The 19,941-nt window shown below is 44.6% G+C and overlaps 1 protein-coding gene across 1 annotated transcript in view; it reads right to left on the bottom strand.

Moving 5' to 3' along the window:
- The window catches only part of gipr (gastric inhibitory polypeptide receptor), a gene marked incomplete at its 3' end in the record, with an annotated part of 51,176 nt that overhangs the window by 15,610 nt on the left and 15,625 nt on the right, over positions 1-19,941 (bottom strand). Inside the window, exons 2-6 of the mRNA XM_042708634.1 lie at positions 13,196-13,371; positions 12,276-12,372; positions 11,458-11,565; positions 10,985-11,127; positions 989-1,095 (exon numbers count right to left, since the gene is read on the bottom strand). Of these exons, the coding sequence (XP_042564568.1) occupies positions 989-1,095; positions 10,985-11,127; positions 11,458-11,565; positions 12,276-12,372; positions 13,196-13,258 (518 nt within the window). The remainder of the gene's footprint in view (positions 1-988; positions 1,096-10,984; positions 11,128-11,457; positions 11,566-12,275; positions 12,373-13,195; positions 13,372-19,941) is intronic.

Here is a 19,941-nt window from a genome sequence, read left to right as displayed (position 1 = left end):
GCCCTGGCTAGATGAGGCTGTGCTTAATCTGGCTGACAGTTCCCCATTTCTCACTTTGATGAAGCACAAGCCTCACAAAAGTCTCTCTCTCCCCCCCCCCCCCCTCCCCGTGCAGTTTCAGTCATTTCACGGCTAAATGATTCCCGTTCCACTCTGCGTCCCTCGCAATTCTTTCCTCTCCAATCTTTCCTTCATCAGTCTTACTTGGTCGCTTCTTTTTATTACTGTCTTTTCTATTTTGCATCTTGAGAGTGACGGACTCCTCTCAGGCGACAGTGTGTCTCCGCTGTGGATACAGACAGTGTGTCTCCGCTGTGGATACAGACAGTGTGACTGTCACACCCAAACCGATGGGAAGTTATTAACTCCAGCAGGAAGCCCGGCAGGCCCACCCACAGAGGGGCACTGATCATCACACATGCATTCAGCTCTCCAGGTTTGCAGCGCTGTGGAAAATCCATTAGCTCCACTCTTACTGGATGCCTGGGAAGTCACTAGAGTCTATAGGCAGTTCATACATTCACATTTAAGGGGGTTTGACCTGGAGGTTTCTAGCCAGGATCCAAACTATACTCTCAGCTGGAGCCTGTCCAATCCTGTCATAAAGACACTGGAGGTGTCCAATCCTGTCATAAAGACAGTGACGGGGGACAGACTGGAGGTGTCCAATCCTGTCATAAAGACACTGGAGGTGTCCAATCCTGTCATAAAGACAGTGATGGGGGGACACACTGGAGGTGTCCAATTCTGTCATAAAGACAGTGATGGGGGACACACCACACCTGAGGTGTCCAATCCTGTCATAAAGACAGTGATGGGGGACACACTGGAGGTGTCCAATCCTGTCATAAAGACAGTGATGGGGACACACTGGAGGTGTCCAATCCTGTCATAAAGACAGTGATGAGAGACACACTGGAGGTGTCCAATCCTGTCATAAAGACAGTGATGGGGGACCCACTGGAGGCCGGTCGATGAAGGGGCTCACCTGAAGATGAGGAGGATGACGAGGGCGAGGGAGAGGCTGACCAGCGAGAGCGAGTAGCCCACTGTGTACATCACTCTGAAGTAGGCCAGGATAATTATCTGGTTCTCCTGGGGGGACACAGCAGAGGGTGGAAGACACATCATTTAGACGACACAGCCAACAGTAAACCATCAAATACAATTAAAGTAAGCCCAATATAATATATAATAATAATAATAATAATAATAGAGTATATAATAAATATGTACACATATATAAATATATATATAAAAATAAATATATATATACTGTATATATATAGTATAAATAAATTATCTACTGTCAAGGCATCATTTAGACAGCCTGTTCTACACAGCCAACAAAATACCAGTATTGGGCTTGGTTAAGATGTGGTCGACAGTTTAACACAAATCTGTTGCGTATTTGCTTAACACAGCAGTTACTAGTATTCTGTAGACTCACACTAAACCAATAACCCACTAACATCAGTAATTAGCAAATATATGACAGGTTTGGTAAACTATCAAAAACATTTAAACTAAGCCCAATATAATATATATTCCTTCTAATATATATAGTATAAAATATCTGAGAAGGAACAAATCACTAATCCAAATCATAATGGTAATGTCAGGTAATGTGGTTGTAACTGTTTGTAGCAGACTACCTACATCAAGCATGCGCACCGCCTCCTCACTCAGTGCGGCCCGCAGATACATTTTCAAAAATCTTAAAAATGCCTCCTTCTGTTGACGGACTTTTACTTTGACATCATTCAAATGCTCGGTCCTACATGTTGGGCTAGTTAGACTAGAGTGAGCATCGTTATCGTTGCTGTTGTCATTTGCAGATACACATCCTCTTCTGCATGTTCCAAACATGTCCTCCCTCCTTGACCTTGTGGGTTATTTTCCCTATTGTAAGCCACTACTGTGCGTCACTCACACAGGGACAGAGCCAGGCTGTTAGTGAGAACAACAACAACAACAACAACAACAACAACAACAACAACAACAACAACCACCTGAGGCTAATGAGGCCGCTGATGCAGAAATAATCCTACTGCTTGCAAAGACAGCCTGACATGCATGTACGGCATGTACTGTATGCATGTACAACACTGTCATGATAACAGAGAATTTCACAGTCCTTACAGCATGTGTGGGAAATATATTACTTGTTTGTTTGAGTACACTTGTTAAAGCTGCAACATGTGAAAGAAGATTAAAAAGAGCAAAAGATATATAACACAATGTGAGGGAATTATCCATCAATGGGATTGAAATGAAGATGTTGAAAAAGTGAGTAAGTAAAGATATCCAAATCCAAAGCATCTAGCATACTTCATGTTTCTCAGGGTGATGTCTTCAAGATGTCTTCATTTTTCAGCTGGGCTTGATCATATTCTCTCTTCTCTCTCCTCTCTGTTCTCTCGCTTCTCTCTCCCCCTCCCTCTCCCTATCTCTCCTGCACCTCTCTGTGTCTCTGTACTTCACCCTAATACTTTTCTTGTCCTTTGGCTGCTTTCTCAGTCTCAGCTTGACCGTTATGCATCCTAGATAGTGCTCACTTCCCATGTCTGCAGACCTGTATACTCCAGTATCTTACACTGAATCCTGAATCCTGAATAATTTACTACTTAGTACGGAAATACCCATGTTGCATTGTGTATGTTCTTACATGGGGATAGTGTTCCTGTTATGCCTAGTTCATTCATGTTGTACACTTCGCACAGTACTTCCCCGTTATTTTCCGTTAAATAAAATGTGTTAAATTTCGTTATTCTTGCCCAGCCCGTGCATGCCCATCACCCTGTCATAATCTGTCTCCGCCTACTTTAGCATGCTGTGTGTGTTCCTACTGCATATTACATTTACATTTACATTTACATTTAGTCATTTAGCAGACGCTTTTGTCCAAAGCGACGTACAAGGGAGAGAATATTCAAGCTACGAGCAATAGAACCTGGTGTAACAATAAATAAATACTACTTTACATAAGAAATATAACAAAATGAAATAAAAAAGAAAGAAAGAAGTGCAGAAATGTAACTGCTGTAATTGCAAGTTACGCACTAGTCGAAGTGCCAGTTAGGACGGGAAGTGCTCTCTGAAGAGTTGGGTCTTCAAAAGCTTCTTAAAGGTAGAGAGGGACGCCCCTGCTCTGGTAGTGCTGGGTAGTTCATTCCACCAACGTGGAACTACAAATGAGAATAGTCTGGACTGCCGTACTTGCACAGACGGCAGTGCCAAACGACGCTCACTAGAAGAGCGCAGCATCCTGGGTGTAACATTTGCCCTTACAAGAGCATTTAGGTAGGTGGGAGCAGAACCATCAAGCACTCTGTAGGCAAGCATAAGTGACTTGAACTTAATGCGAGCAGCTACAGGCAGCCAGTGGAGGTCAATAAGAAGCGGGGTGACGTGTGCCCTCTTCGGTTGGTTGAACACCAGACGCGCCGCCGCGTTCTGGATCATTTGTAGTGGTTTCACCACGCAAGCCGGCAGGCCCGTTAGGAGGGCGTTGCAGTAATCAAGGCGGGAATTCACCAAGGTTTGCACCAGCAGCTGGGTGGCATACTGGGTTAGGTACGGCCTGATTTTGCGGATGTTGAATAGCGCAAAGCGGCAGGACCTAGAGACAGAGGCAATGTGGTCCGTGAAAGTCAGTTGGTCATCAATAATGACCCCGAGGTTTCTTGCTGTTTTGGATGGAACAAGAGACAAGGAGTCAATATTGATGCTGATGTTGTGGTGGATGGCCTGCTTGGCTGGAAAGACCATCAGTTCCGTTTTGGCCAGGTTCAGCTGAAGGTGGTGGTTTTTCATCCATGTGGATATATCAGCAAGACAGTCCGAGATCCGCGCCGAGACAGTGGTGTCCTCAGGAGGGAAAGACAGAAACAGTTGAGTATCATCGGCATAGCAATGATAGGAAAAACCATGCGAGCGGATGATAGGGCCCAGCGAAGTGGTGTAAATGGCAAAGAGAAGTGGTCCCATCACCGAGCCTTGGGGCACCCCTGTGGTAAGGTGGTGAGGTACAGACAGCTGACCTTGCCATGACACCTTGAACGAGCGCCCAGTGAGGTACGATTCAAACCAGGAGTGCACCTTGCCAGAAATGCCCATACTTGACAGTATGGACAGAAGGATGCGGTGGTTGACTGTATCAAACGCAGCTGATAAATCAAGCAGGACGAGAGCTGAGGATTGAGCTGCTGCTCTAGCTGTTTTCAAGGCCTCTGTCACAGACAACAGGGCTGTTTCGGTGGAGTGACCACTTTTGAATCCAGACTGGTTTGGATCGAGGAGATTGTTCCTTGATAGGAACTCTGTGACCTGTTTGGAAGCTGCCCTCTCAATGGTTTTTGATAGGAGCGTGAGAAGTGAGACCGGTCGATAGTTTTCCACCTGAGTGGGATCGAGAGACGGCTTCTTCAGCAGCGGTGTTACCCGAGCCACTTTAAATGAAGAAGGGAATGTTCCAGAATTAAATGAAGCATTAATCACCTGTGTTATTGCCGGTAAGACGGCAGGCGATATGGCTTGAAGGATATTGGATGGGATGGGGTCCAGCGGGCAAGTAGTTGGACGGCTACCTGTTAGGATTTTGGAGACCTCACTCTTGCTGAGAGGGGTGAGAGAAGGAAATGATGAGCCATTGACGGTTGCGCCCTTAGGGGGGGGAGACAGTTGGTCGAACTGTTTCCCGATGGCTGCCACTTTCTCTGTGAAAAAGGAAGCAAAGTTATCAGCAGTGAGGTTAGTAGCTGGGGGAGGAGGAGGAGGGTAGAGCAGAGTTTTGAAGGTGGAGAATAGTCTCCGAGCGTCAGTTGCACCGTTGATCTTGTCGTTGAAAAAAAGTCTTCTTAGCAGCAGTGATGCTGGATGAGAAGGAGGCCAGCAGTGTCTGGTAGCTTGCAAGATCGTCCAGTGCTGCAGATTTGTGCCACTTTCTCTCAGCCGCTCTGAGATTGGAGCGCTGCGTTCGGAGGGTATCACTCAGCCACGAATGAGACTGGGTAGAACGAGCAGGTCTGGTGGAAAGTGGACACAAAGTGTCCAAGCATGAGCTCAGAGTGGAGCAGAGTGATTCTGTGGCATCATCGACACCTAGTGAGGAGAAAGTGGATAAAGGTGGAAGAGCAGAAGAAACCAGAGAGGAAAAGTGGGTGGGAGAGAGGTTGCGGAGGTTGCGCCGGAACGAGACCATCGGAGGGGGGACAGAGGGTTGCTCAATGAGCCGAACATCGAAGCGAATGAAGAAGTGGTCCGAGCGATGCAGAGGGGTTACCGTTAGGTTGTCCGTGGTGCAGTTCCGAGCAAGGATGAGGTCAAGCTCTTTTCCTGCTTTGTGAGTTGGAGGAGTGGGGACCTGTTGTAGGTCGAACGAGTGAACCAGGGTTCGAAAGTCAGCTGAGTTGGGATTGTCTAGGTGGATGTTCATGTCGCCAAGGATGAGTGTTGGACACTCCTGCTCAGGGATGGATGACAGCAGGGTGTCCAGCTCATGGACGAAATCACCCTGTTGTCCTGGTGGACGGTAGATAACAATCACATAAGTTTTAACAGGAGCAGTTACCATAATTGCATGATATTCAAAGGAGGCATACCTGTTTGAAGGCAGCAGTGGAGTGAATTTCCAGTTGTCTGAAATCAGCAGCCCCGTCCCACCTCCACGACCAGATGGCCGGGGAGTATGGGAGAAGGCATAGTTGGTGGAGAGTGCTGCCGGGGTAGCATTGTTTTCAGGTGTGATCCATGTCTCCGTGAGAGCTAAGAGCCCTAGGGAGAGGTGGTTGGCATAACCTGAGATGAAATCAGCTTTCCTGACTGCAGACTGACAGTTCCACAGGCCAACAGAGAAAGAGGTTACAGCCGAAGAGGTTTGTTGAAGTGAGCGGAGATTACCCAGGTTGCGCTGCCGCCTGCTGCGCTGTGATCTTTTTTGACAACCAGTGACAACAGAGATGCTAATGTGACACATGGCTATGGCAGAGTCAAAATGAGAAAAAAAAAAAAGTTTACCTTGTTTGTGAACCTTGTTTCGGTGGACTTGTACAGGTAGACTTGCACGTCTTTACCCAAAAAGGTCTTGTACAGGTAGACTTGCACGTCTTTACCCAAAAAGGTCTTGTACAGGTAGACTTGCACGTCTTTACCCAAAAAGGTCTTCACACGAAAAGGGCTGAGCACGAGGGCTGACGCTTCAGCAACAGCCCTATGGAAGTAGCATGCTCACTGATTGCACCCGGCTGAAGGTCCTCCCAGTTTCTGCCTTGACAAAGTGCCTTGATTGCTGTGGGAGTGTCTTTCAACTGCAACCCAGCAATTAATAGCATATTGTACCAGTCGCACGTGCGACTCATTCTTTACTTCCTCTTCTTCTTCTTCTGTGGTGGTGTAGATGTGCTCAATCAGGTGCTATTGGGAATGGCTTCAATGATCACTGACTCACTGATTGGAGTCCAATCCATCAAGGCTGTTGCCATGGCTTTTGACACCTGCCCCTTCTCTGTGATTGTGGTCATTATGGTTTCTCCTTCTGCGAGTTGGTCTTTTTCCTTGCCCTGTCCGGTGTGTGTTTCGCCGAGACCCTACGATGTCAGTGCCTGTGTTGGTAATTTCTCTTGCTGCCTGCCCAATGTTGCCGCTTCTGTACCATGTCTGTAAAATCCAGGTTCCGACCCCCATGGTGATCTTCTAGTGCCCCCGTCCCACCCGGTCACACCGTCCCCTAGATTTGGTCGATTTGCTCGGCTTCTGGTTTGTGTCACTATGCATAATGTTTTACGGGTTATCAGCCCTCAGCTCAACCCCCGCCTGTGTGGAGGCACAGAGGATCACACTTTGTCTGGTCCGTACCCTTCCACCCCTCAGCATGGGTATCCCTGTAGGAGTGCAACACTCCAGCCGTCAGAGATCCAGGGGTTTTGGAGACTGCAAATTGATGCTGATTATCATGTAGTTATATGTATTTCACACCTCTGCACTCTCTGTTAAGGGCCTGGATATGTGCCATTTGTCCTTTGCATTACTCAACAGCTTGACATCCAACCTCAGATCAAATGGAGGCCATCTATCTCTGGCATTGTGAGCGAGGTGTGTGTGTGTGTGTGTGTGTGTGTGTGTGTGTGTGTGTGTGTGTGTGTGTGACTTCTCCACAGAGTCCATTACACCCACACTCACACCACTGCCTCTGCTCACAGGGAGGTGCCTCAGCATGTGGAGGGGAAGAGAGAGACGGAGAGAGAGAGAAAGAGAGAGGTAGAGAGAGAGGTAGAGAGAGAGGTAGAGAGTGAGAAAAAGAGAGGTAGAGAGAGAAAGAGAGAGAGTAAGAGAGAGGTAGAGAGAGAAAAAGAGAGAGGTAGAGAGAGAAAAAGAGGGAGAGAGAAAAAGAAAGATTGGAGGGAGGGAGAGAGGGAGACAGCAAGGATGCGAGAGAAAGGGAGAGAGAATCATGGAGAGAGTAAAATGAACAGAAGTAAGAGAGAATGGAGAGAAAGAGAACACAAGAGAGAGAGGAGAGAGAAAGGGAGCAGAAGAGAGAGGATGGAAAGAAAGGGAGCAGAAGAGAGAGAGAGGAGAGAGTCAGGCAGTTAGTGATACAAAAGGGGGAGACGGGACTGAGAGGAAGGTGTCGAGAGATGAAGAGAGATAGAGGAAGAGGGTGGATATGCAGAGAGATAATGAGGAAGAGGGTGGAGATGAAGAGATGGTGGAAAGACTTAACGATTGAGACAGAGAGAGTGAGAGTGGGTGATGAATGGCAGATGGGAAATGGAACAGTATGAAAAATGAGACTAAAACACACACACACACTTACAGATGATCATGAGCTATACGGCAAAGCTGAAAATGCAGTTAGTAATGACTCCTTCTATATTCACGAAATCCTTCACAACCGCATATCACCCACCCACCCACACACACACACACACACACACACACACACATTCCCACATACAAGAGGGCCTCGATGGTACTCACTTGTCTCTTTAACTCCCACCAATAACAGAGTGCTGCTGGATTGCTACCTTTATCTCCAGCAGGGTTGACTACTGCAATCGTCTTTTCACAGGCCTAGCTAAAAAGACTATCAAACAGCTTCAGCTTGGCCTGAATGAGTTTTTCTAAGTCATGTTTTGACATAAAGCCTCTAAGTTTGGCTGTTTTTTGAGATGGTAAAAATCTGACTTAGTAGCTTCTTTAACATGGTTGTTAAAACTGAGATTGCAATCAATTAAGACACCAAGGTTTTTAACAGTTTCTTTCACTTTAAGACTTTTTTGTTTCAAGATGAGTACAAAATGCAGCTGCTAGAGTTCTTGAAAAGAATACGGGCTTCCAGTAAGTCACATTGACTTTCAAGCACTACTGCTTGCTTATAAGTCACTAAATATGACAGGACCAAATTACCTCTCAGAAATGTTTCAACAGTAAAACTAAAACTAGCACGCTAACTAATTAAAAGGCATGCAGAAACGGTGATATAGTTGGGTGGGGTCTTGTGAGGGGTTCTGACCTAGACCACACCCCTATACTGTGCATAGCCTGGTTGGCCAGTAGGAAGGTCAGGTGTGTTTGTCTGTCCTTCCCATGACTTTGAAGATGTACCAAAATGATTTGCCTAAAAACACACCACAAAAAGTGTTGAATTCCTGCATGTTGTTGCTTTAAAGACATTTAATATGAAACGTTTTCCAAAATCATTCTCGAGGATAGGATATTGACCCAGTAGGAAAGCTCTGAATGGAAGCTTCTTCCTCAAGGACAAAATGACAGACTGTGGTTTTCCTGTCATCCAAAACAATCCTGAGACGTAATCTGTACTCTTAGATAGAGCACTTCCTCAACCGGAGAAGCTACACAAACTAGTCACCTGAATGTGAAGCTTGTCCGATTCATTCCAAAGATAGAGGGAGTCCACTTAGAGACACTTATTTCACACATTTCACACCAGGACAATATTTGTTATTGGAAAGAATCACCAGCTGCCTCTGCCTTTAAAACATCAGAGGTGTGTGCCACATTTTGACATTATTGCCGGTCACCAGTGATTTGTTACGCTTTACTTATTTTATATACAGGCTTCAAAGACACGTTCTTTTCTCTTGCACTTGTGGTAACTGTGCTACATATTGGCATGGCAGTGTGCATCTCTGCTCCCTGGCTTAGTGAGTGAAAGAGACAACAATTTTGTCACAAATAAGCCGCTAGTCTGTCTCCAGACAAAGGAAAAAGACGATGTTAAATCGTGTGGACAGGAAACAGCTGAAATTGATGTGAAATTGGAGTGTCAAATTCACTGTACGGCATGCTGCTGAAGTGCTTGACGCTTAAGAGGATCCAAACCCATGAATGTTTACAAAGTCAAAGCACGGAACACAGGGGGAGGAGACTGACTATAAAGGGATAGCCAGAGGACTGTGTGGTTGTAAGAAACTGAACCACTATTTCCTTGACGAAATGCCATTATAGTATACATTTGACTGATAATAGAACAAACATCCCTTTGTTGTTCAAACAGTGTACAATGTCTCCCCTTGCACACTTCAAGGCATGCTTTCTTGTGTACCCCCCACTTGTAGACTCTGTGCTGGAGAGATCAGAGGATGGTCGGGGATCCGGAGCTCGAGCCGTCCTGACGGATTGTCCAGGAGTGAAGTGAGCGTGATGCGAGAACCGACGGGGGTGTGGGGGGGGTGTGGGGGGGGATTGTGACTGAAGTGCAGCTGGGAGTGTGAATGAGCTGTAGCGGAGGTGTGTGAGTCCAAAGTAAAAAAAAGGGTGCGTGGCCGGAGCTCGGTTCAGCACAGACGTGACACATCATGAGCGACAACATATAGCATGGCAGTGATTGTTTGTCCTCTCCTGGGTGGAAATAAACAGTGCAGCATTGACTATAGCTAGGGTGACCAGCTGCACAGCTTTTGACTCTCTGTCCCGCATCCCACATATTGAGATAATGTCCTGCCTTTTCATTGGTCAGTTGGTTTTGAATTGTCAGACATAAAAACACATGGATGTGTTCTTTTATCCGCCCGGCACATGAGCCGCTTATGCCGTTGTTACGTATAGTTTCCTATCTATTTAATAGCACTATGTCAAAAACAGCAACCTGGCTCAAACAAATGAAACATAGACAAGATTTTTGAAAAGTCTGGCTTTCATCCAATGGCTTAGAAGAGAGCATTGAAGGCGGTCATAGAGAGACTGTGACAGCCGTCAATCGAACTGTGCAGACGTGGGGTCAATTAACTCCTCTGCTACGTCACAAAAACCAAACTTACACAAACTTTGCAGAAAAGGTCAAATTTACCAGGCGACATCATGGCCATTGATTAAGGACAGCTGCTTTTGATGGGTCTGTAATGGATCACTTTATAGCGTTGGTAACATGTCCCACACAAACTTGCTACTCATCCCAGATTTGGTCTGTTTGCATCTTGCCACCCTAACTATAGTGTCAAAATGCATCAAAAGCCACAAGATAAGTAACACAAAGAAATTACTATAAACCTCGATTCAATCAAAACTACTGTGCTAATGAGACACTATCTGACATTAGAAACGACAGACACTAATCAAGGTGTCTGGGATGTTTCAGGACGTATACCACATCACTGTCTTCCATCCACTGACATTGACTGAGGTTCCTGTCCAGGTTTCTCTTCGAGGTAAATCTGCTGGTTTGTCTCTTGGAGAAGGTAGAATGCACCAGGAAGAGCCACGGATTCTCATTCATTCATACCAATTCAGTGAACTGGGATATGCCCCCTTTTTAAAATACATTTCAGAAGTAAAAATGGCTTTGAAGAAGATTGGCTTTGATAAGAAACAAATCTTTATTTAAATTATTCTCTCAGATCCCAAGGATTGTCCTTCTCCAATTTGTGTGAGGTCATTGTGTGTGTGTGTGTGTGTGTGTGTGTGTGTGTGTGTGTTTCAAACTATTTTGCACCACCTGAAAGAACCCACTTTTCTTTTATGCAAGCAGAGTGCTGTTCTGTACCTGCGCCCTCTGTTGGCCTCCGTCATCATTGCACTGGGAGTGGTCCCTCCAGGTACGACTGGTGTTATTGGTAACCCACTGGCCGTCTGGACCACACTCCCTCAACACAAAGCCATTCCGGACTGAGAGAGAAGAAGATTCAAGGAATAATTTCAGTGAAATGCAGAAATAAAAAAAATCAGTGGATAGAATATAGATAAATAATAATCAAAGAATCAAAAGCAAAGAAGTCATTCAACATAATGTTCCCGTATCTCTGTGGAGTCGCTGAGCTTATTTTCATTTTACACTCAACATATATGATCACGTATGGTTACTATTGTAGCCTTCAGAAGCCTAACATACTACGTCATTATTTTCTTGCTCACACCTACATAATACTGATAAGATACACATTTTATTAGTGTGACAGTGTGAGCTTCCTGGCCATCACTACCCACGAACAGATGTACCTAGGTCGTGCCAGGGGAGGTACCAGGGACAGGGCTCTTTGACGGTGGTGTTGGGCAGGCCATCTGTCCAGCAGGCGTACATGTCGAACATGCGACCACACACCAGACCTGGCAGAGCATGGAAACACACGAGAGGATAGAGGGGGGAGAGGGAGAAGAGAGTGAAGACACATGGGGAAGAAAAAGAGAGAAAAGGGAAGGGAAGGAAGTGAGAAATAAATGTGTAATAGATGCGATATGCAAAATGAGGGTGTCCATATCCATGGTGAGAGAAATTACTTCATTTGTATTCATGAGATACTAGATATAACTCTAAAACGATATATTGCACAACGTAATTATATCATTGTTTTTTTCACAGATGGAAATAGTAAAGACAATAGTTTTCCCTTCCACCGATGCCTGGCCAAAGAGCGTCGCTCCACAAGGGTCACATTCTTTCATGTGGTGAGATTAATTTTCATTAATGTGTTACTAAGACCCTGGGGCCCGGGGGGATAAGGCAACAAAGCGGGATTAGTGAGCTGGATGGGAGAAATATGCACGGCTGGGAGCAGGCTTAGGGCAGACATATTGCATCACTTTGGATCACCTAAGATGAGGAAAAGGTTCCAGCCAACACCTCCTCTCTCCAGAGTTAACACTTTCACAGAGCGTGAAAGCGGGTTTACATTTTGATTGTTTTTTTGCATCTACAATTCAAATAAATTGTGGCATTTTAACATGCATATGAGGGTGTGTATATATATATATATGTGTGTGTGTGTGTGTGTGTGTGTGTGTGTGTGTGTGTGTGTGTGTGTTCGTTTGTGTATTACCTGAGGGTCTGGGATCTGTGCTGATCTTGAGCAGGCACTCGTTCCTGTATCGGTTCCATTCTTGCACCGTATCCTTCACAGTCTTCCCACATGCTGACTGCAAACCACAGACCACAGAGCATGTCCACAAGCCCACAGACGCCAAACACCAGACCACAGGGCATGACCACAAGAGCCACAGATCCCCATCTCATCTGGCTCCTATCTAGTGTCCCACAGATGCAGAGCTTTCAGAGTTATCTACTCTCTGAGGGAAGACTAGGACACAGCCAGCGGTGGAGCAATTAAACACACTGACACTGATCAGGCTGGCGGGGTGCTGCAGTAAATTAGGCCACCGTTTAATCACCATCTATAAACTCAGAGGAGTACAATTACACCAGGGCAAAAATACCCCCGACGCGCACACACACACACACACACACACACACACACACACAAACACACACACACACACACACACACACACACACACACACACACACACACACACACACACACACTATTACAAGAACGGTGATTACAGTGTTTGTGGTTCAGTGAGTGATCAAAACAGTGGGGGAAGTGATCCAACAAGCCAAATAACCTTTGGAAAAACTCTTTCAGACAGCCAACATAAAAAAGAAAACCGACCAGTAGCACTCATATGAACATTCTAATTAAACAATGCGTTCATCAACAATGTAAGATTCTACATTTACATTTAGCAGACGCTTTTATCCAAAGCGACTTACATATGTGCGACTTACAATGTATACACATTTTACAGTTACACTGATGGCACACTGCACATCAGGAGCAATTAGGGATTCAGTGTCTTGCTCAAGGACACTTCGACAGGGAATCGAACTAGCAACCTTCTGATTACTAAACGACTTCTTGACCTCAGTGTCAGTGATGTGATTGGTGATTGCACCCACCTTGATTCTGCACAGTACGGACAGAGTGAGGAAGAGGAGGACGGTGTTAGCCGTGACCTTCATCACTCAGACGAGTGCTGAGGTGGGGGTGGGGCTGGTCATCTCGAGTCGGTCGTCACCCTACCAGGCCAATCAGAGGCCTCCCCTCAGAAGCCCACACTAGCGGCCACATCATGCTGAGGAGAAACACAGCATCACAAACTCATCAATGGCATCAAATACACTCTGAATGCATCATTTGAAACAGATATCATGATATCAGGCAAACTACAGCATCAGTATAGCATAGCATTTCTGTCTGAAATGCAAAGAAATGGTAGGGAGGCAGCATCAGATAAGTTATAAATACAGCGTCAGAGATAGTATTAAATTCCCTGTCAACAATATCAGAAACAGTATCAGGCATTATCAAGCGCAATATGAAAACAGCAGAAACAGCACAGAAACAGCACAGAACACAGAACACACGGTATAGACAACATCAAAACTGTACAAAACAACATTAGGGATTTTTTTAGAAACAGTAAAACACATCAGAGCATATGCATACCATCAAACAACACAAGTTCCCAGTTTATATTTTAAAATCTGTTTTCAAGTCATGTAAATCAGTTTTAAAAGCTTGACATAATTACCACATCATTAAGCAGTTTTAAAAAGGATCTCTCTGAAAAAGGCCACCACTAATGGAATAGATCACAAAAAAGGGATATAATTAGTTATTGTGATTATTATAATTTCTAGTGATATGATTGAGTTGTTGGCTCAGCCTCTAGTTATTAATATACAATGGTTCTGGCGAGTCCATTGAATGTGTGTCTATAGCGACAAAGAGCTAATCAGAGATAATTGGGGGCGTGTTCGTCAAAGACCCCTCCTGCTGTGTGGCACAACCGACAGGTGTGGTTGGCACAACCTTCCCATTTACGTACAGCATACACATACTGCACAGTGTGTCGGCAATGAGTCTGAATCAAATGAACCATTCAGTTCAGCATCTCGATGTTCAGAATCATGAATTTACAATCAGCCAGTGAAATGTGCCTATATTGAACCGTCAGACCACATCCATTGCATTCACTATTGTCAAAGCGTTTACATTTATTCAATGCAATTACATTTCTATGCAAAGTGACTAACAAGCGATGCAGGCAATACAGTGCAAATCAGTCATTTACGGGGAAGCCATCGAGACTGAGCACAACAATACAAAATGACTAAATTACCCTCAAACTGACAGGAGTGCTTTTGAAAGCGACGACTATCAGCATAAGTGCCAATGGAAGACAAGTAGCACTGGGAGTGACTGACAGGGGGGTTTGACCCCCCCCATCTAAGACTCTGACCCCCCCGCCTCCCATCTAAGACTCTGACCCTCCCAAAGAAGGGAAAAGTAACAAGTTTGTACTATAAAGTAACATTGTGTACTTTTTGAGCCGAGTTGTAGTGACTAAGTTCAAGTTCAAGAACACCAGATGGTGGTTCTGCAGTGCGCTCTGGACCGCGTCCTGGGCCATCTGTAGGGGTTCCACCGTGCAGGCTGGGCTCGGCAGGCTGGGCTCGGCAGGCTGGGCTCGGCAGGCTGGGCTCTGCAGGCTGGGCTCGGCAGCAGGGGAGGAAGGAGATCGCCAGAGCCCAAGCAATGAGCTGAGTGGCACACTGATCATCGTACGGTGTGGCACAGTGCAAAGCAGCATGACGCATAACAGGAGCAATATGCTCAGGGAGGGTTAGCTGACCATTAGTCAGGATTCATGTGTCATAGATACAACGACATGCTCTTCTTTGTCATCCATCATCATCATCATCATCATCATCATCATTATTATTATTATTATTATGACTGTTGTTGTTGTTGTTGTTGCTGTTGATTTATTGTAATGATTGTTGCTATTACTCTCAGAAGTGCTAGTAGTATACGGTGGTGGTTTTGGATAAACTAGGCATCTCTGCAAAAAGATGAAATCCACACAGTATTCACGAGAGAAAGTTGCCATCGACTGTTGAATTACGATTCTACGAATACACCATTACATATCAGATCCTTTCAATTGTTTTTAATGTCCCTGACACATCCACCCACCATCCAACTCCACATCGCCGACATCAGGCATCAGGCAAGACCACCGACTGCTTCCAATTTCAAATCGATGACACGATCACACTTATGCCCGAGAAACAGACATTTTCAATGCAAAATGGGAGGCATTGTGCATTGCAATTAAATAATCAAAAGAGCCTCAGCCTACAATGCCTCTCAGCATCCCAGTACAAAAATGCCATGTGGATACTGATTGCTGCTGACCCGCCTGTGGCTACGGAATATGCTAATAGTAAAATTACTATTAAAATGAGACTTGCAATTTCCACCAACGCTGAGCAGCACCTGCACCGGCGATAACTATTTGGGTGACGCATCATTGATCCAGACTACAGATGGGAAGATCTCATCCTGTCCAACATGACTTCACCAAAAACCTGGAGAGGACTGGTTAAGAACTGAGTCTCATCTGTACATGTCGACCAGTCAAACATGCATAAGAGAGCTGTATGTTAAGGCAGCACTGTGTACCCAGATGTTATCATCTATGTATGAGGCTGGGCACAAAAAGAGGCTACACACCAACGAGAAGCCCAGGATGTACACATTCATCTTCCTAGAAATCGTCTCTCACAGGCAAAGCGCTTACAGGAATGCCAATTGAAGACACAGAAGTTCCCATCAATCACTTCAATCAACACACTGCACACTAAAGCGCCAGCGCTGAGGCGCGAGCGGAGGACATTAGATGAGTCTGCTGTCGTTTTTGAACTGTATGTGCTATTCTGATACGAGAAAACTCCAATACACCAGCATTAATGATGCACTTTTCAAAAGAAGCAGAAACACAATGGCAGTGTGAGACAATCGGCTGCTTTCCGTGTCCTCTCCAAAGTGAGAACAAAGAAGAGGAGCATGTGGAGCTGTTGCATACGACACTGACTATGCCATGCTAATACAGCTTTGGCCCTGTCGCTCAGTTGCTGGAGCCCACTCACCATGAGTCACGGCTTAGATTATCCTTCATGTATTGATTGTTGTGTCCTTTGTACGTCGCTTTGGATAGAAGCGTCTGCTAAATGACTAAATGTAAATCTATTATAGACTTGAGCTTATCGTGCTGATTTAAACCAGCCAGACTTGAGCTTATCGTGCTGAATTAAACCAGCCAGACTTGAGCTTATCGTGCTGAATTAAACCAGCCAGACTTGAGCTTATCGTGCTGAATTAAACCAGCCAGATTTCACCTTATCGCGCTGAATTAAACCAGCCAGACATGAGCTTATCGTGCTTAATTAGATCAGTTGGAATGTTCTCCAGCTCCAGTCTCCAATCTCAGGCACAGGTTAAGTCGGGGGACATCGCTGACGGATCTAGAAATCATTCACCCCAGCCAAAAAAAACAGACACCCTCCTTGATCGTCGAATCTTCCAAATACAAATACAGAGCGAATACGTATGGCCAACTGCTCTGATAAATCATGCCAGGCAAGGCTCTTGTTTTATTATTCATATGGGTTTCCTCTAAAGGGATGTGCTCAACCATCTGGACAAAAAATGCGGTGTGGCTTTAAATGCTTCTGCACGGATGCTGAGTGGACATAGAGCTTCTCTGTGTAGGTATGTGTGTATCCCATCCCTGCCTCATAAAGACATGAGCTGAGAGCCATGGGACTGTCACCTTAACCCTACAGTGGCCTGAGCGTAAGTCCCGACCAGAACAGAAAATCTACAGTAGATCCCCAGGCAAACTCGAAACCTTATAGCTGTGTGGATTTGCAGTGCGGGACGTGAGCTGGATGTATTACTACACGGGTTCCATTTGAGCGTTACGAGTCATCAAATCAAAAGGATCAATGACAACACGCAGTGTCACATAGACTGGAAGACAGTGCTGCAGGGGTTTAGATATGATTGTGTATGTGTTTATGTGTGTGTGAATCTGAGTGTGAGGGTGTGTGAGTTTATATTTTTATATATTAACTCTTTTTATATAGTACTCTTCTCCATGTCTTTATACTATTTTTTCACAGCACTTTATCACCAAGTCCGATTCCTGTGTATGTTGTACTCTTTGCGGATAAAGTGATTATGATCTGATTGATTCCTTCACTCTTTTAACCCTCTTCCCAGACGGACACAGGAAATCCAGAGGATATCCTGTTATCCAGCAGCCAATCAAAAAGAAATCCTGACTCAAAGGCTGACCGCAAAAAAACAACAAACTCCAGATATCAAGTCTCTGATCAAAGAAAGGCCTTCAGCAAATGGTTGATTATGGAAATGAGGTGATGCAATGATATTGGCTTTGGTGGCCACTGATAAATTATGCAGACCAATCACCGTACAATGAAAGCAAAATAAATGAAAGTGTTCTTTAACAGAGAACAAAAACGTATTTTAAAATATTTCTGAGTGTAAACGTCAAAAGGCCAGTGAGCTGCTGTCCTCAAATTGATTAACTTTGACAACGGAGAGATACATTTAGAATTTTGATTCACGGGAAAAAAACACATGCACATATTAACAGGCTCCATTTAGAGTTGAAATTGAATCCTTACCTATCTGTTTTCATGGCAAAGTGTAATAACCCTTATTCAGTCGATCGCATCTCTGCGTTAGCAAGCCCACCACTACCTTGAAAATTCCTGCGTAATTTAAGCCGTTGCTCGATACCTCTTTGCATCGAGACTTCAAATTAACACATCAAACACTCAGCCTGATGAACGCTTGGCTGCACTTCACACAGTCCTAATGACACTTGGTGTGTGTGTGTGTGTGTGTGTGTGTGTGTGTGTGTGTGTGTGTGTGTATGCGAGGGTTCATTAGCATTTGCATTGCCTAGGGTTTCTCTGATTGGCTAATGATGGCCTGGTCCACCTCAGGGAAGGACTTGAGTAGAGTGGTGGGCTTGAATGTAACATCTCCTCTCCTTCAGCCAGAGAGAAAGAGTTTCTGCAGTATCTAACCTAAGACCCCGTATCTCCAGTATCTGACCCATGAGCCCGTATCTGCAGTATTTAGATTAGATTAGATTCAACTTTATTGTCATTGCACAGAGTACAAGTACTGAGGCAACAAAATGTAGTTAGCATCTAACCAGAAGTGCAAAATCAGAAGAGTGCAGAGTATGTGCAAAGTGGTAATATAAAAATAGATAAATAGAATATATACAGTATCGTATAGGATATAAGTGATATGAACAGTAAGCAGCAATAATGGTGATTAGTGCAGATGTGATATAGATATATGTAAAGTGCAGGTGAAGTACAGGTGAAAGTGGCAGTAGAAGTTATAAATGAGGTAGGAGACATGATAAGATATAAATACGGTGAATATGGATATGGACAACAATATTAAACAAATAGATATAAACAAATGAACAGTTTTAGTGCAAATGTTCAGTGGCTGGGGGGAGGTGTGTGGCAGTCAGGCCAGCGTATCTGACCTATGACCCCGAATCTCCAGTATCTGACCCATGACCCCGTATCTCCAGTATCTGACCTATGACCCCGTATCTGCAGTATCTGACCTATGACTCCGTATCTCCAGTATCTGACCTATGACCCCGTATCTCCAGTATCTGACCTATGACCCCGTATCTGTAGTATCTGAGCCCGTATCTGCAGTATCTGACCCAGTATCTGACCCATGACCCCGAATCTGCAGTATCTGACCCAGTATCTGACCTATGACCCAGTGTCTGCAGTATCTGACCTATGACCCCGTATCTGACCTATGACCCCGTATCTGCAGTATCTGACCTATGACCCCGTGTCTGCAGTATCTGACCTATGACCCCGTGTCTGCAGTATCTGACCTATGACCCCGTATCTCCAGTATCTGACCCATGACCCCGTATCTCCAGTATCTGACCCATGACCCCGTATCTGACCTATGACCCCGTATCTCCAGTATCTGACCCATGACCCCATATCTGACCTATGACCCCATATCTGCAGTATAAGACCCAGTATCTGACCTATGACCCCGTGTCTCCAGTATCTGACCTATGACCCCGTATCTGCAGTATCTGACCTATGACCCCGTATCTCCAGTATCTGACCTATGACTAGGGATGGGTATCGTTTGGTTTTTATCCGATACCGGTACATAACCGATACTTTTAAAACGATACCGGTGCCTAAACGGTGCCGGAACCGATACTTTTTTTATTTTAAAGTGCAAAGCGACGATTGACAACATTAAAGAAAGGCTTTTTTTATTGCCAAGGCAATTTTTTTTCTTCAAATTGAACAATATATTAACTGTTTAAAGTATATTATAAATATAAAAACCATACAAAACACTTGGCTTCCAACTACAGCTTCAAACTTTTTAACTTCAAACTATGAACATTATATTAACTGTAAACAACAGTTTATAGTATACTTAAATAAATATAAATAAATACAAAAAACAGCTTCAAACTTCTTTTGCAAAAATATGGGCATATTTGCCTTTGGAGTCAAAAATGTATTATTTTGTTTGCATTTATTTCATGAAATTTCACCATTTTATGATTTGTTTATACCTATCTTTTCTATCTTGTTCATAGTTAATCTTGTTACTTGAACACACCGAGTACGAGAAAATGTGTACTGCCCCTTTAAGAGACTACCGTTGGTAGTTTATCTGTCATCTCTCGTTTATTTTTCAGTCTTCGGTTGCTGATCTGCCGTTGACTCTTGCCTTCTCTCCCCTC

This window comes from Clupea harengus, chromosome 9 (genome assembly GCF_900700415.2).
Source record: "Clupea harengus chromosome 9, Ch_v2.0.2, whole genome shotgun sequence".
In the NCBI taxonomy this organism is placed as follows: Eukaryota; Metazoa; Chordata; class Actinopteri; order Clupeiformes; family Clupeidae; genus Clupea; species Clupea harengus.
The sequence above is the reverse complement of the archived record's forward strand: the minus strand, read 5'-3'. Positions and strand labels throughout refer to the sequence as shown.